The 15,059-nt window shown below is 44.6% G+C and overlaps 1 protein-coding gene across 1 annotated transcript in view; it reads right to left on the bottom strand.

Annotated features, from left to right (window-relative positions):
- Window positions 1-15,059, bottom strand: part of Utp20 (UTP20, small subunit processome component) — an 80,010-nt gene that overhangs the window by 21,294 nt on the left and 43,657 nt on the right. The window contains exons 28-40 of the mRNA XM_005358277.2: window positions 13,761-13,904; window positions 13,106-13,185; window positions 10,272-10,495; window positions 9,529-9,673; window positions 8,559-8,646; window positions 7,692-7,835; window positions 7,353-7,403; window positions 7,096-7,248; window positions 5,393-5,548; window positions 5,023-5,163; window positions 4,489-4,626; window positions 1,926-2,065; window positions 1,656-1,738 (exon numbers count right to left, since the gene is read on the bottom strand). Coding sequence (XP_005358334.1) covers window positions 1,656-1,738; window positions 1,926-2,065; window positions 4,489-4,626; window positions 5,023-5,163; window positions 5,393-5,548; window positions 7,096-7,248; window positions 7,353-7,403; window positions 7,692-7,835; window positions 8,559-8,646; window positions 9,529-9,673; window positions 10,272-10,495; window positions 13,106-13,185; window positions 13,761-13,904 — 1,687 coding nt within the window. The remainder of the gene's footprint in view (window positions 1-1,655; window positions 1,739-1,925; window positions 2,066-4,488; window positions 4,627-5,022; window positions 5,164-5,392; window positions 5,549-7,095; window positions 7,249-7,352; window positions 7,404-7,691; window positions 7,836-8,558; window positions 8,647-9,528; window positions 9,674-10,271; window positions 10,496-13,105; window positions 13,186-13,760; window positions 13,905-15,059) is intronic.

Here is a 15,059-nt window from a genome sequence, read left to right as displayed (position 1 = left end):
GGAGCGAGAGGCTGCGGGTTTCACTTTCTCACAGTCTAGAGTCTGATGAGGAACAGAGACAAGGAAACAGACAATTATAAAAGTATGTGGCCTGGCCAGGACGGGTCATTTGAGAACAGTCGGGCAGGGCGGGGTGGGGAGCACGCTGGGATCAGGATTCTTAGCCAACAGAAGGTTTCCTAAAAGGAGGGAGGGAGGGAAAGAAAGGAAAATGCTCTCTGGCAACTTTTTTGGACAAAACGCACTCAGATATTAAGTATATATTAAGAACTTGGAGGGGAAGGAAGTTAAGCAATAAAGCCTACATTTTAATCATAAAAAAAAAAAAAAGTTTCCTAAGCAGTGGACAAGACCGGCCCAGCTGTTGGCTCTCATGTAGAGACTTCCCCTCTGGGGATTTAGCTTGCCTCAGTGAAGTACTGGGAAGCAGCAGTTGTGACCCTGTTAACACATCTCTGTGAGTCACCTTACTCCCTGTGCGCGATCCACTCTGCACCAGGGAGTGGGAAGAGGCACTCAACTTGCAAAACTCCTCTGAGAATTAAATGAAGTAAATTCTTTTTTTTTTTGGTTTTTCGAGACAGGGTTTCTCTGTAGCTTTGGAGCCTGTCCTGGAACTCCCTTGGTAGACCAGGCTGGCCTCGAACTCACAGAGATCCGCCTGCCTCTGCCTCCCAAGTGCTGGGATTACAGGCGTGCGCCACCACCGCCCGGCTAAATGAAGTAAATTCTGTAACTGTCTAAACGTGCTTGTTATTCCACCAACTATTAAAAAAGATGGCCGTGATGTCCTCTCTCTGTCATTCACCAGCTGTAATACTTGGTTGTCTTATGTGGCTGGAGCTCAGCTTCTCCTGTGAAAATCCAGGTAACTGATGGGGTGACAGGTGCCTGTCAGGATGACAACATACTGCCCCTCTGCTCAAAAAACTGCCTTCATTAGCATTTCATTGTTGTTGAGCATTTTTTGTTTTTGTAGACCAGGCTGGCCTCGAACTCTGAGATCTGCCTGCCTCTGCTTCCCGAGCGCTGCGACTACAGATTGTGCCACCACACTTGGCTTGTTAAACAAACTAACATATGGAATCAGGAACCAGAAAATGAAGAACTCTGAGCTCAGCATCATAAAGGACTGTAAGTCAAAGATGCTCTTCATCCTCAACCTGGATGGAAGTCCCTCCCCTCCACCTTGGCTAGGTCCAGTGATTCAGACTACTTTGGGAAGATGGATAACCAGGAGGTCAAGGGTCTGGCTGTGTCTCAATGTGACGGGCATGCTTTGATGCTGTTGCAATCTAATGACAGAGCAGGCTGCTGCGGAGGAAAGAGAAGGAGGAAGAGCTGTCCTGAGGCAGAGAAGTCATGTTCTGTCTGGGCCCAGGATCTCACTGAGGTACTCATAGACAGACCGCCACACACAGGGAGTCAGACCTCTAGGGAAATAAACAGTGCCCCAGAAGTTTACATTATACAACTCAGACGTGCCTCCTGCACAGGCAACTAAGATGTCATAAGAAGAAGCCATTCCTTTAGTTCCGTTTCTCTCTGACTCAGTAACTGCTCCTTACTACAAAGAGAAGAAAAAGCAGTGCATTTTGCCAACAAGTTACCCATGAATAGAGTAAGAATCAAATTTAACAAAGTTTCAAACGTACTTTCTTCACTGGTAACATTTCCCATTTGCTCTTCAAAAGATTTGTAGTCAAAATGGAAGGCTTCCAACACTATCACCAGCAAGCTGTCAAGAAAGATAGAGGCCCTCTGATTAGCAACATCATCTATGAAGGGAGAGAAGACCTGAACTTGACACTAGCAAGCACTGCAGTAACCACATTCAGACAGCAAGTATACATGGCCATCTCACAAAGACCCATCCGGGAAGCAAAGCCCAGGTTCTGTGTCAAAGACAACACAACTGACTGTACCTGACGCCCAGCTTCTGGTTGACCTGGCCTGACTGCAGGACGTGAATGAAGTGTTTCAGGTAATACACGTACGCCGGCCACGCCAGGTGTCTGCAGACAGCGCCGATGACTTCCGTGGCGGCAATGGTTATGTTCTCGTGCTGTAACACAAACCAGAGCACCAATGCACAAGCAATCGCTAATAAAACACGAGGTTATTAGGTGAACTCCACAGGGCGCAAGCCGCCGGGAATTACACAAGGAAAGAGACTACCTGTTCTTCCACAGGCCAGTTCACCAGCCGCTGTCATAGAGGACCGATTTGGACACTGGGTGATTGACAAATAAATCAGACTTACCCTTTCCTACCCCAATCCCTGCAAAGGATGGCATCAACATCTTTAAATTCTTTAATATTCATTAATATTAATATACTCTGAATTCTTTGTGTGAAAAAAAAAAAGCTGTGCCCAAGGTCCAAACCTACACACTATTGCTCTTAAACTAGAAGTGGTCAGAAATAAACCCAGTTGTCACACTCTGGATGGATGTAAGATCCAGCAAGACCACAGTGCTCCCCAAGAGGAAGGGTAGGAGTGAGTGTTTCCATGACCTGAATTCCCCGTATGCAGAGACTGTGGGGTTCCTGTATAGAACTCCAGAAGAGCCTGCTGGTCTCCGAGTTACAGAGGCAGGCTGCACATGGCAGCTGCAGTCTCCAGGGAGTAGTAGGCCACTGTACGGCTGGCGAGAGGGCTGCTTGAAGAGAGGCTCTCTGATTTGAACGGACACTAATCAGTATACACAAGTAAGGAGAGACCGTCGGCAGGGCTCAGCTAAGGATGGATCCTTAGCCCTCTCTCTAGCGCCAAATGAAAAAGACGCCAAGGCATGAACATGCGAACAGACATGGCAGAGTGAGGAACACCAGCAATCATACACATGCAAGCAGTTAGAAAAGAAGTCTCCCCTACTGGACCTTTTCAGAAGACAACTGGCAGTTTATAAAGCAGTAAAAATATTTACTGTGTATTTTACAGCTAAAACAGGTTAAAAGCGGGTGACAAAACTACTTTTGTAATCAATAAGGCAATAGAGGAAAACAAAATCACAAATATCAGGATCAACTAAAGGAAGGAAAATGAAAAATAAGTAACAAGATTGTAGATCTCAACCCAACCTTATTAACAAACATGAGAAGTGTAAACTGTCTAAAGCTCGCTCTTGGGGATGGACAGACAGACTGGACATACAACAGGGCCCTGAGAAACAGCCTGGAAGTCACAAGGACGTTTGAAGGTGAAGGTTCTAAGAGACACTGTGCCAACACCAAAGAAACCTAGGCAGATCCTCTCCAGCTGGGTCTGCTCACATGTCAGTGCCTTTAGACACTTGGGTTGATTGTTCTTACTGACTTTAATTAAAACTGGGATTTAAAGAACCTTTTAAGGCTAGGTGTGGTGGTCCATGACCACAGTCCTGCTACTAGGGAGGGAGAGTTGTATATTCAAGGCCAGACTGGGTTACAGGGAACCACCCCGCCCTCAAGAATGCAGAGAGAAGGATGGAAGGAGCCACAGACCCAGCAAGTGCGAGTCTGCAGCAGCTCCATCTCTATGCAATTGAGGCAGCCTGTTGTGGAATATTAGTTGACGGTGTGTTACATGTGTTTCTGCTGTGGAACATTTTTCTAGTGATGCAAAGTTGTGTTGCGTTCTTTTATGCTGCATTTGTTTGAAGCTGCGTTACTGTGCTGTCTAAAACACCTGATGGTCCTAATAAAGAGATGCATGGCCAAGAGCGAGGCAGGGGAAAGGACAGGAGAGGCTGGCAGGCAGAGAGGATAAACAGAAGGAGAAAAAGGAGGATCAGGAAGCAAGAGAGATTGAGGAGCGAGAAAAGAAGGGTCCAGCCACCCAGTCAGTCACAAAGGAAGAGTGAAAGTAAGACACACAGAAGTAAGAACAGGAAAAGTCCAGAGGCAAAAGGTAGATGGGATAATTTAAGAAAAGCTGTCAAGAAATAAGCCAAGCTAAGGTCAGGCGTTTATAAATAAGAATAGGACTCTGTGTGTGATTTATTTGGGAGCTGAATGGTGGGCCCCACGAATAGTAAAGAACAACAAAAACAACAACAATAAAAAAACAACCAAAAAAACAAAGCACCAACGCCACCAGCCTCTCCTACACAATGAATTCAAGGACAGCTCGGGTACAGAGTGAGACTTGGTCTACAAACCAACCAACAAGAAAACCAACCAACCAACAAGAAAACCACACAGGTAAGGCAGCAACTGGGGAAGCTGAGACTGGGTAATTGAGAGTTCAAGGTCAATGTGGGGCACACAGTGAGATCCTTTCTCATTTTAGACATCTAGACATGTCTAGGAAGGGGTTTCGTTTTTAGTGTGGAGGGTTGGCCCGTGCGCACAAATAACAAAATAAAAATGTATTTACCATTTCCACAGCATTTACCCCGTGCCAGCAGAGGCTCTAAAGAATCTGAACTACTTCCATTTCAATCTAATTCTGACAATACATTAATGTGGTTACCAATGGTATACTCCCGAGACCTAAATGCTTACCTTGAGCATTTTCTCATCAAATATTGGAGTCATGGCATAAGGCATGATGTAATTCTGAAGAGATTTGGAAGACAGCACAACCTGCCCATCCAGCAGTTGTTTGGCCAGTTTCTTCAAGGCTCTTGCTCGTCTGTGGATCTAGAGAATTAGAAGACACGTACAATGGCTACTGCACACTCTCCTAAAACCACCTGCACCTCAGCTCCATGCGCTTTTTCCATGGAAAGTGTAAAGGCAGACACTCTGCTCATGGACTAGGTCAGCAAACACCCGGGTGTTGATCTGTTTACAGAAATGCAACCCACACGTAAAATGGACCCGAACACTTAGGAAAACAGGAGAAAGTGGACACTGTTGTGATCTGCGTTTGATGATGGCCTCACGAGATGGTCATCTATCTCATATGCACATTTGGGCGATGGCCATGCAGACCAGGGAAGGAACCTGGATACCCCGGGACACCCCAGACACCTTCCCCAGAAGGCAGAGCTGTCTGGGGTGTACTCTGAAGGCAGGAGAAACAGCCGCGCCAACCTGAATGTGCTTCATGTTCTCGAAGAAGTCCATTTCCGGGTCGTGGCGATGAGTGAGCTGCACCAGGTCCTTGAATTCCAGTTGATTGGGGAAAGTTTGAATCAAACAGGAGAGGATCACGGTATAATCATGCCGAACGCTCTGCAAACACCAAGGGGAGAAAAAGTATTTTAAATGTATCCGTTTGCCAGTAGATGAGATAAGGTAGACGAAAAAGTTATTCATATTTTAAGTAAATCATTTCCTTGAACTCCCTCCTCCTCAACAGGCCTGGCAACTGTTATTATTTATACTAAACCCGACTGCCCTCCAACAGCAGAAGAGGGAAAACACCTGTAGACAGCACTAATTAACAGATAAAGCTTCGTACCTCTGTCTGGCTCTTCAACCCTTTCCTCAGTCTCTCCAGGAGGGTCCGGTGAATGATCTCTTTATACTCTTTCTCTGTGACGTTCAAAGCAGCCAGCCTCTGGATGATGCTTGTCAGGCACATGCTGGCATTGTCACTGAGAGACATGTCTCCTACCTGAAAACGAGAATTAGTAACTGTTATCTAGTAATACGACATAGAATAATATTCTCCTACAAAACCTACCTGCAAAACCCTACTAAGAAATCCCTGCATTTGGGTAGTACTGGTGCACACGCCTTTATCCCAGCACTTGTAGCCAGCCTGGTCTACAGAGCGAGTTCCAGGACAGACAGGGTTACACAGAGAAACCCTATCTCAAACCCACACCTCCAAAAAAATAAAAAAGAACTTAGTTCAGAGAAGGTTTTCCCAATTCAGCTAGCAGGCAGTTTCAGACTCCTTATGTTGAAATTTGGCATGCTATCTGAAGAAATAAGCCCTAAATAGAAACTCTCTTGCTCACATCCCAGATGAACTTCTGAGCATCACAGAGTGTAAACTCCCTTGCTCACATCCCAGATGAGTTTCTGAGCATCACAGAGTGTAAACGCCCCACAGCTGCTTAACAGTCATGGCTTCATTTTCTCGTTTGAGATTTAATTCCATTGAGTAATACGGCACTTAATGTAAATACCCTTTATTTCTTGTAAATCTTCAATAAAAGCAGACAAACAAGTAACAGTTAACCTAAAACTAAGCATAGTGAAATGCCATAAAATTCACCCTTTTATTAAAGTATACAGTTAACAGTTTTCTATTAATTGTGTGAGCGCGTGTGCGTGTGTGTGTGTGTGTGTGTGAGAACAGGCACACGCCCCAGCACCACTGTGGAGGAGGCAGAGAACCAGCTTTAGGAGTCCGTTCTTGCCTTCCACCCTGGTCACCAGGCAGGGTTTTTACGGCTCTGAGTACTCCAGGCTAGCCAGCTTTCAAGCTTTGGGGATTTTCCAGTCCGTTCCCTCCCCGTCTCGCCTTCCATCCGGCTTTTCACATGTGTTCTGGGGACTGAACTCAGGTCATCAGTCTTGACTGGCAAATGCCTTTACCTGTTGAGCCCCCGTGCTGGCCCCTGATGGGTTTTAGAATATGAAGGCTGTGCAACCATGGTTGACATCTCCTCTCCGAAGGGTTTCATCACTGCCGTTCCCTCCCTACAGCTCTAGGTCAACACTCGCTTGTCTTTAAGACAGGGCCAGCTGTGGTGTGCACGGTGGTAGGGGATGCTGGAGGTGGAGGCAGGAAGATCGTGAGTCTGAGGTCCACCTGGTCTACACAGAGTTCCCGTTCAGACAGGACTGCAGTGAGACCCTGTCTGTAAACACACTCACCAAACCAAAACACAAACCAACAAAGACAGGGTCCCGCTCTGTAGACCAGGCTGGCATCAAACCCATGACCCTTCTATCCTGCCTCCGCAGCAGTGAGACTGTGGAAGGGTGCCGCCATGCTAGGGCAATGTATGCTTGATGTTTGCCCAAGTGCTTCCGTGTGTTTACCATCATTTTCATCTTTCAAATCATGAGAGTAGCAGAAAGTGCTTCACAAAACAAAAATCAGCCCTAAAAAATGCCTGTCCTCTTTCTAAAATAAATTCAGGAATTAGGTCACTGTATTTAGTGGCGTATAACAAAACAGTCTGAGCGTGAGCCGCGAACACGCACCTCCATGTTATAGAAACAGTTATGCATCACAGGGACTAGGTAGTCGGCATCCACCGTCTGCATTTCCTTTACGGTAGAGGTGATGGTCTGGAACGCTGAGAATCGCACATCAAAGTTGATGTCATCGAGATGCCTTTTATCAAAGGCATTAAGCTACAAGATATAATGGGAAAATCATATAGAGGGATAAATATTAGGGTTAATAAACCAAAATGACAATACTTTTGAAGTCAAAAGGAATTAGATTTCTCTCTTACCTTTACAATGTCTGTAACATATTTTAGTCCACTTTCAAAATCAGATAGACTCTGAAAAGAAAGGGCAATGTGTTTATTTTTGGAGTTGATGAGGGAGTTGCTTAGTGCATAGCCCAGGTTGGCCTTACCCTCCCAGATACTGGGACTGCAGGTTTGCGGGAGCATTCCTGGCTATGAGCATAATTATTTATGGATAAAACCATAGCCTTTCTGCTCTAACCGCCTCTCCCCATACCATTCAACTGCACATACACCGTACTGGATCAAAGGTGGCTAGCTCCAGAGTTTTATGGGACAGAAAGAAAGGGCAGTTTGGGATCACAGATGCCTACTCCATACCTGGAAAACAGTGCACAGCAACTGTCTTGACAACTTGTTCTGAATAACTGAGAAGAGTTTGGCCAGAGGTTTGAAGAAGCTGGTGGGGTTCAGACAATGCTGTAACAAGTTCTGCACTGTCACCAGGATGTCAAGCTCTGTATCCTGAGAATCAGGAGAAACCGCATTTCAGTGCTTCATACAACATTACAGGCACGCACACGCATTCACATGTACAAGTGTTACTTATTCCTACAACACTACAGGCACGCACACGCATTCACATGTACAAGTGTTACTTATTCCTACAACACTACAGGCACGCACACGCATTCACATGTACAAGTGTTACTTATTTAAGATCTGGTTTTGATACTTGGAACAATACCGCCTCTGCCTCCTCCGTGCTGGGATTACAGGTGTGCACCACCACACCCAGCTCAGTTTATATTTTATGATAGTGAAGGAAACAGGTACAAATATTGGAAAAAAAATTATTTCACGGCATTTAAAAAAATTAGCATTTTAACACAAAATCTAGTTACGGTTTCTTCCTTCAATTCTAATGAGGATGGACAGGAGTTTGAAGCACTGTCTCTCCAGTTCATGAATCACAGAATAGCCAACAGCATAAGCTCACCGAGGAAAACAAACGCTTCTGGCTGTCTAAAGATTTGCGGGCTTATATCTGCGGTGTCCGGTGACGCCTTGTCTCCCATCTACTCTAGCCCAACCCCCACCCCCCGTATTTCAAATGCCGGACTTCTATACAGTCTTAAGTTTTTTTGGATCAAATGTATCAGAGATCAACCAACAAGATCACCTATAAACAAAGACGCCTAATGGGATAGCACCCTCTGAAGACACAGTAACAGCTATGAACTGTACCTGTGCAACATTGCCGTGGAGGAGGAAGGGAAGGAGAAGAGTGACGAGGAGAGAGCTCTGCTCTCTGTCCTTCATGAACTTGCTGATCCTAAAGAAGACAATGGACAGGTGAGGAAGATGTGGGAAGAAGGCTCTGAGCGCCAGGCCGCAGACCACCGTCAGCTGCGCAGCGAGCACTCTCCATCGTTTCACCGTATCTGGCTGTCTAGGTGGCTCCTGATGTCAGGGCTGTCATCAGGCAATTCATGCTTCCTTATTTTGCAAGGAATTGACCCACTAAAGGTTTTACACACAATATTCCGATGTAATTCCATTGGCAGCATCACGACAGAGGAATTGTTCAGCCCCATGTTGTATAGAGAGAAACTGAGACCCAGAGGAGAGGCTGTAGTGTGTTGGGAAGCATCAGCGGGTCTGTGTCTCTGGCCTTTCTGGAGCGTAAGGGTTCATCATCTTTCCACTACCGCACCCATAAGTCGGGACAAAACTTAGCGATCACTTACAGAAACTTAGAAACGTACATAAAACGTTCCAGCTTCTAACAGATCCCAGTTTATCACTTTATGTTGTGGAAAGTAATATTAACGGTTGTCAATGTTTCATAATGCTTATATCAAAATTTAAGATAAAATCATTTTTTTTTACTAACTTTACCTTTATAGAAACTGATTATATACTATTAATTTTACTGCCAAAGACTTTTTTTTTTTAAAAACAGGCTTGAGTTCTTTCTAGTATTTTTCAGTGATCTAACAAAACCTGAGAGTCTAATTAAGCAGCTATGCAAAGGAGGAACCAGCAAATCTTTAATCTGACTCTGGCTTAAACCCAGCATCTTACAGGTGACAGTTTAGAAGACTCCTTTTCCGTAATTTGTTCAAAATTGTTAACTGACAAACAAGATAAAAGTTTTAGAAACTTTAAACCACCGAATGTTAATCTTCACCGTTAACGACAAACAGTCACTCACTTGGAAAGAATGCCGAGTTCCTTACTGACTTGTGCCCTGTTCTTTTTCTTCTTCACCTTCTCTGCACTGATTGTGGTTTTGCTGAGGTACTGAAGAATTGCAGGCACGTGGGGCAGAATCAATCTCCCTCCCACAGTGAGAGGCTCTGAAACAGGGATTGTTTAAATTAACCTTTTGTCAGACAAGGAAAGTATTCAACTATTAATGAGCATTTAAATTTCAACTCTAATCATTAAATAACATTCTCTTCCTTAAAAGAGAGACACCAGTAGCTTAATCAGAAATGTATTTATTTAATCAATTATTCATTCATATATTTTATATTTGTTTTTTTTGAGGCAGGATTTCTCTGTGTACTCCTGGCTCTTTAGACCAGGCTGGCCTTAAACTCGCAGAGATCCTCCCTGCCTCTGCCTCCCAAGTGATGGGATTAAAGGCGTGCGCCACCACCGCCTGGCTTTTAAATTACAAATTCATAAAAGACCTTAGGGTCCGTAAATCCAGGAACTGTTGGGGTACCGTGACAGGAAGAATCTGGATGCAACAGTGCAAAGTATTTCCCAGTTTCCTGGAGGACGGCTAAGAACTTCCTGGGTAGCAATCATCCACGTTCCTACCCGTGCAATGAATTTCAGATTACACACGGCTCTGAAACAAGGCATTTTCCAGACCAGCTGACTCTGTTCTGGGGCCACAGCTACCGCTGATGTCTATGAGTCACCCGCTCTGTGCAGCGCACGCACCTGTGTCGTCAGCCACCTCGGCATACACACAGCCAGTCACCGGCAAGCTCGGTACTGTTTCTGTGGGCTCGAAATCTGGAAGGTTGAGGAGGTCATCGACTATGTCCATTACGATGCTTGCTGTGGCATCGGACAGATTCTTTGCTGAGAGAACGGCAAAGACGTTGGTCAGGACATCGCATTCTGGGTGTCCGGGTCTCTGTTTAGCCAGAAGAGGGAAGTATCTGTAAGGGGAAAGACCCTGTGATAAGCACCTCATTTCTCAGTATGTTTATGTCTAAAACACTCCATAAGAGTTTCCACGTGATTTTAACGCATAAATGAAGAGAAAGTACTTTAAAATTCAGAACTCAATGGCTGATTCTAAGCACTCTATAAACATTACTTAGATTATATATATTTATTTAGACTTCATGACATCTCTGTGAGGTCCATCATTGTACATCACGGATGAAAGGTAGACCTACTAAAGCCACTGAGCTACCACACACAGAGGCAGAGCTGAGACTTGAGTCACTGCTGGACTTCCGGTCTTAAGCATTTTCTAAAGGATCATATGAAAGTTCCGTATGCCTTTAACCCCAGCACTCGGGAGGCAGAGGCAGGTGGATCTCTGTGAGTTCGAGGCCAGCCTGGTCTACAAGAGCTAGTTCCAGGACAGGCTCCAAAGCTACAGAGAAACCCTGTCTCAACCAAAAAAAAAAAAAAAGTTCCATACTCAGTAATAAGGTTTCTAAAACGAAATGTCTAGAAACTCATTAGATCAATGTACTACAGCATGAGGGGCTGTTTGTAGACATACAGAACTCAGAGAACACAATCACTTGGAGAGGATGAAGCCATCCTAATAATAAAACACTCATAGAAAAAATTAGAATATTCTGCACATAGAAATATATCAAATAATTTACAGGAAAAGAAAACACGGGTAGATAACTTCATCAATTCTTTATCACTGGAAAGAGTTCAAATATTTTAACATACTTGGCAGTGTGAAGAGGAGGAACCGTGCAGGAGAAACGGTCTCTGCTCTTTGAGAATTTTAGGTGGGTTAACTACAGAGGGAGAATACAAGCCAGGTGTGAAGACAGGGACTTGTGGCACTGAGAAGGCGCAAAGGAAGAAACAGGGAGCATGGGGGACACTGAGACAAAGGTGTACGTCATGATTAGAACCAGTGCAGCTAAGTCAGCGCCAAGGCTCCCAGATCACAGTGGCTGTCCTTGCTCATTGCCATTTTTTTTTTTAAATTAACATGTCTCCATCTGATAGCAAGTGTTAGCTATCTTGAGTTCACTGAAGTTTTGAGACAATTGCTCTTCCTTGTAAGATTAAGGACAGTAGATACAGTTCACCTCTAAGTGTTTAGTGCAAAGCAAACTGCTACACCTCTTTATAGATGGGAAAATCAACTTTAACATCTGATGCTATGTAAGAGGCAGTTTTACTTTACATTTTTATCACACCAATTCATTTTTGTGTGTATACATGAGTGTGAGCAGGACACATGGAAGGCCAGAGGGCACCTCGTCCGAATCAGTTCTCTCCTTCCTCCATCCACGTGGTCCTAAGGGATCAAACTCAGGCCGTGTGCCTTTACCTGATGAACACAGCGCTGGAACTGGTCGATGCCAGCCCTTGTTATTTGCTTCTGGAAAGAGTAGCATTCTTATGAAGTAGTTTGTGATACATTTATTCACTAATTCTTTCACAGACAACTATATGTGTGTGTGTGTTTACTGGGATTCTATGTCATGAAAGCAAACAGCAGGAGTCCCAGCACGGGACAGGGTTCTGGTGACCAAACTTTAGTCTTTTGAAAGAGCAGCAAGGGCTTGTAACTGCTGAGCTATCTCTCCAGCCCATTATCTGCTTTCTCAGAAAAGAAGGAGGAAGACATTTCAGGATTCATGAAGCGGTGTTCAGTGTGGATGTGCCTTGAATCAGGGACCAAATAAAGTCAGAAGGAGCTGCACTGCAGCCTTGGCCTGTCTGTACACAGCACCATGAAACTTCCTCAAATACGACTGCAGAGCACTGCTTACAGATGCTCAGAGGTGAGATACACAGTCAGGTTTGTCATCAAATGTGGAAACAGTGGAGTGAGGCCTTTCCTTACAACAGGTTCCCTACTGGTAAAATGAACAGATGAAGAAAATGATGTTTCTGGGTTTTAGGAAAAGCCTGTTTAATATCAAGAAAATATTCATGCCATAATGGTAAACGATGAAATACAAAACGAAAAACTGACTATACAACATAGCCCTAATTTTGTAAAAACCGATGCCATGATTTTAAATAACAGACCAATATCAAAGCTTAACCTGACAGAGGAGCTGTGTGTTTATTTGGACAGGAGTTTTAATTCTCCCTTCAAAGGGAACTGAGAAGAAGACGTACTGGACTATCAGTGAACACACGAGCATTTGTTTCTGAGCACAGGAAAGTTACGTGACGTCATCCCTTGTGGGATCTACATCCTTCTTCCCCGGCCAGCTCAGATGACATGACCGATGCAGTCATCACACATGCAGGAATGCACCCATCGACTGCCACGCCTAGGCATCCACCTTGCATTTTATGTACAACTGTCATTTGTATCAATCACATTGCAAGGTGTAATTTTAACCTATTTTTCCATTTTCTAAAAAGCTGGAAGAGAGGATACTGAATGTTTTTACAAGAAAGAAAAGATATCTGAGTACATGTTTGTCCTGCTTTTTACACTATACAATGAATTTATGTACTGTAATATACCCCATAAACGTACCCCACTAGACAGCGGACGGCCCTTAGACCAGCTCTGACCAGAATGGAGCACTGCTCTTTCTTACCTTGCATTTCTGCTCCAGATACTAATTAGCTTCAACAGAGGAGTAGGTGAATACTGACTCTCAGATCCAAGCCTGCAGACCTAGGATGGCAAATGAAGACATATAAACCACAGAGACGCACAGGAGAAACAAGAGCAACCACTAAACAGAGGAAGCACCATTGCGGAGACCACACAGAAAGGACAGATGGAGGAAGAGAAGGGTAGCAACGATAGAGACTGGGACCAGCTGTCTGGGGATTCAATGACTGAGTTTAAACAGCTAGAAACTGTTCTCAAAATCAAGTCCCTCCCGCAGTCTTCTTAGCTAATACACCAGTTACCATAACAACTGGTCACAAGCAGAGAAACCTGAAAAGAAATGCTGATGAACACAAGCTCCTTCCCGTGTGGCGCTATGGCAGCTAGAGCAGACTTCTTAAGGCATACAGTCATTCTCACGCTAACTGTCAGTATAAACACTATGGAATTTAAAAACCGACTTTTGATCTTTAGGTCTAACTAAGGGTTCTAACAACCTGCAGAAATAAGAGTCTTGATGTAAGAAAGCAGAGCAGACAACATTTGTGTCTGGGTGGCAGACTATTTTAGTGAATAAAAAACAATGGAAGAAGCAATGGTGTCAGGCAGGACAGAGACATCAAATCAAGGTTTACCTGAGGCCAAACTGCACCATGAAACACGGCATCAATTTCTTCCGCTCTGAACTGATAGGATTCCCAATCCAAAAAGATATCGCTGATCATCTTGATTCCCAGACGTCTTAAGTTTTTCAGTGGGTTAATAAATCTTAGTTGTATCTGAAAACAAATGTCTTTTTCAGACACAGACACACACACACTACCCCCCACCCCCACCTGATTCCTTAGAGAGACTCTTGCTCATGTGGCAGAGAAAAAGGAGGCTTGGGGATGGAGAGACGCTCAGTATTTAGCAGCACCTGCTGCTCTTGTGGAGGACCCAGGCTCAGTTCCCAGAACCCACAGCTTCCTAATTCCAGTTCCTGGGGATCTGGTGCCCTCTTCTGGCCTTCAGGGGCAATGCACACACATTGTGCACAGACATACAGTGAAAAAAAAGCAGCAACAGAAATAAACAAATATGTCTGTGTGGAGGCAGAGAGGCTGGAGAATCAGAGCAAACACTAAACAGACATGACGTTTCCCTACCTAGGCGGTGTGAAGTCAGAACTATGCAGGCTATCTGTTCAGGCTCAAACTAGACGTATTTACTGAGTTCCCTTCAACGGCATTATAGCCAAAGTCTATATAGGAGGGACTGAAAATTCTAAAGAGTTTGATATGTGAGGAGTTTTATAAACCTGGGAATGACAAATATGCAGAATTTCCACTGGATATTAAAGAATGAATGGGTTTATCCCAGAGAGGAGAGACAAGGGCTTCAGAGTGATGCTCTCCGAACACACACTGTTAAAAGGAACTAATCAAAGATGCCTCAAACCTGTTCACCTCTCTACCTGATCAATACGCTGTGAGCGTTAGGTATGTAAATGGCAGCATTTACACATGACTTTATTTTCCTACAGCTTTACCTAAACCATCCCGGAACCCAGGGCGGCAAAGGAAATCCTCTTATGAAGTGAACGTCAAGTCCACGTCCAAGACACAGCAAAGAAAACTAAGGGGGCCACTTGCCACGAGAAGCCCACGCTCCAGCCAACAGAGACGGCTCAGTCTGAAATGACTCATTTTAAATCAAGAGCCTATGACCCAGCATGCTTCATTCGCCAAGTAAGGCCAAGGAAGCATGAGATCTCACACAGCCATCTGCCTTCACTCGCCTTCCTACTCAAGCTGCAGAGGAAATAACAGGTGAACACAAGAAGGCGCCACGTGACAAATCGTTCTGATCCTGCTTCCTCTGTTGGGTGCACCTGTGCTGCCCCTGGAGTCAGGTTTGGGGGAAGATAAAAACTACCACTGACCTTAAAAACA

Source organism: Microtus ochrogaster, chromosome 24 (genome assembly GCF_000317375.1).
Source record: "Microtus ochrogaster isolate Prairie Vole_2 chromosome 24, MicOch1.0, whole genome shotgun sequence".
In the NCBI taxonomy this organism is placed as follows: Eukaryota; Metazoa; Chordata; class Mammalia; order Rodentia; family Cricetidae; genus Microtus; species Microtus ochrogaster.
Note: the sequence above shows the minus strand (reverse complement) of the source record. Positions and strands in the feature narration are given on the sequence as shown.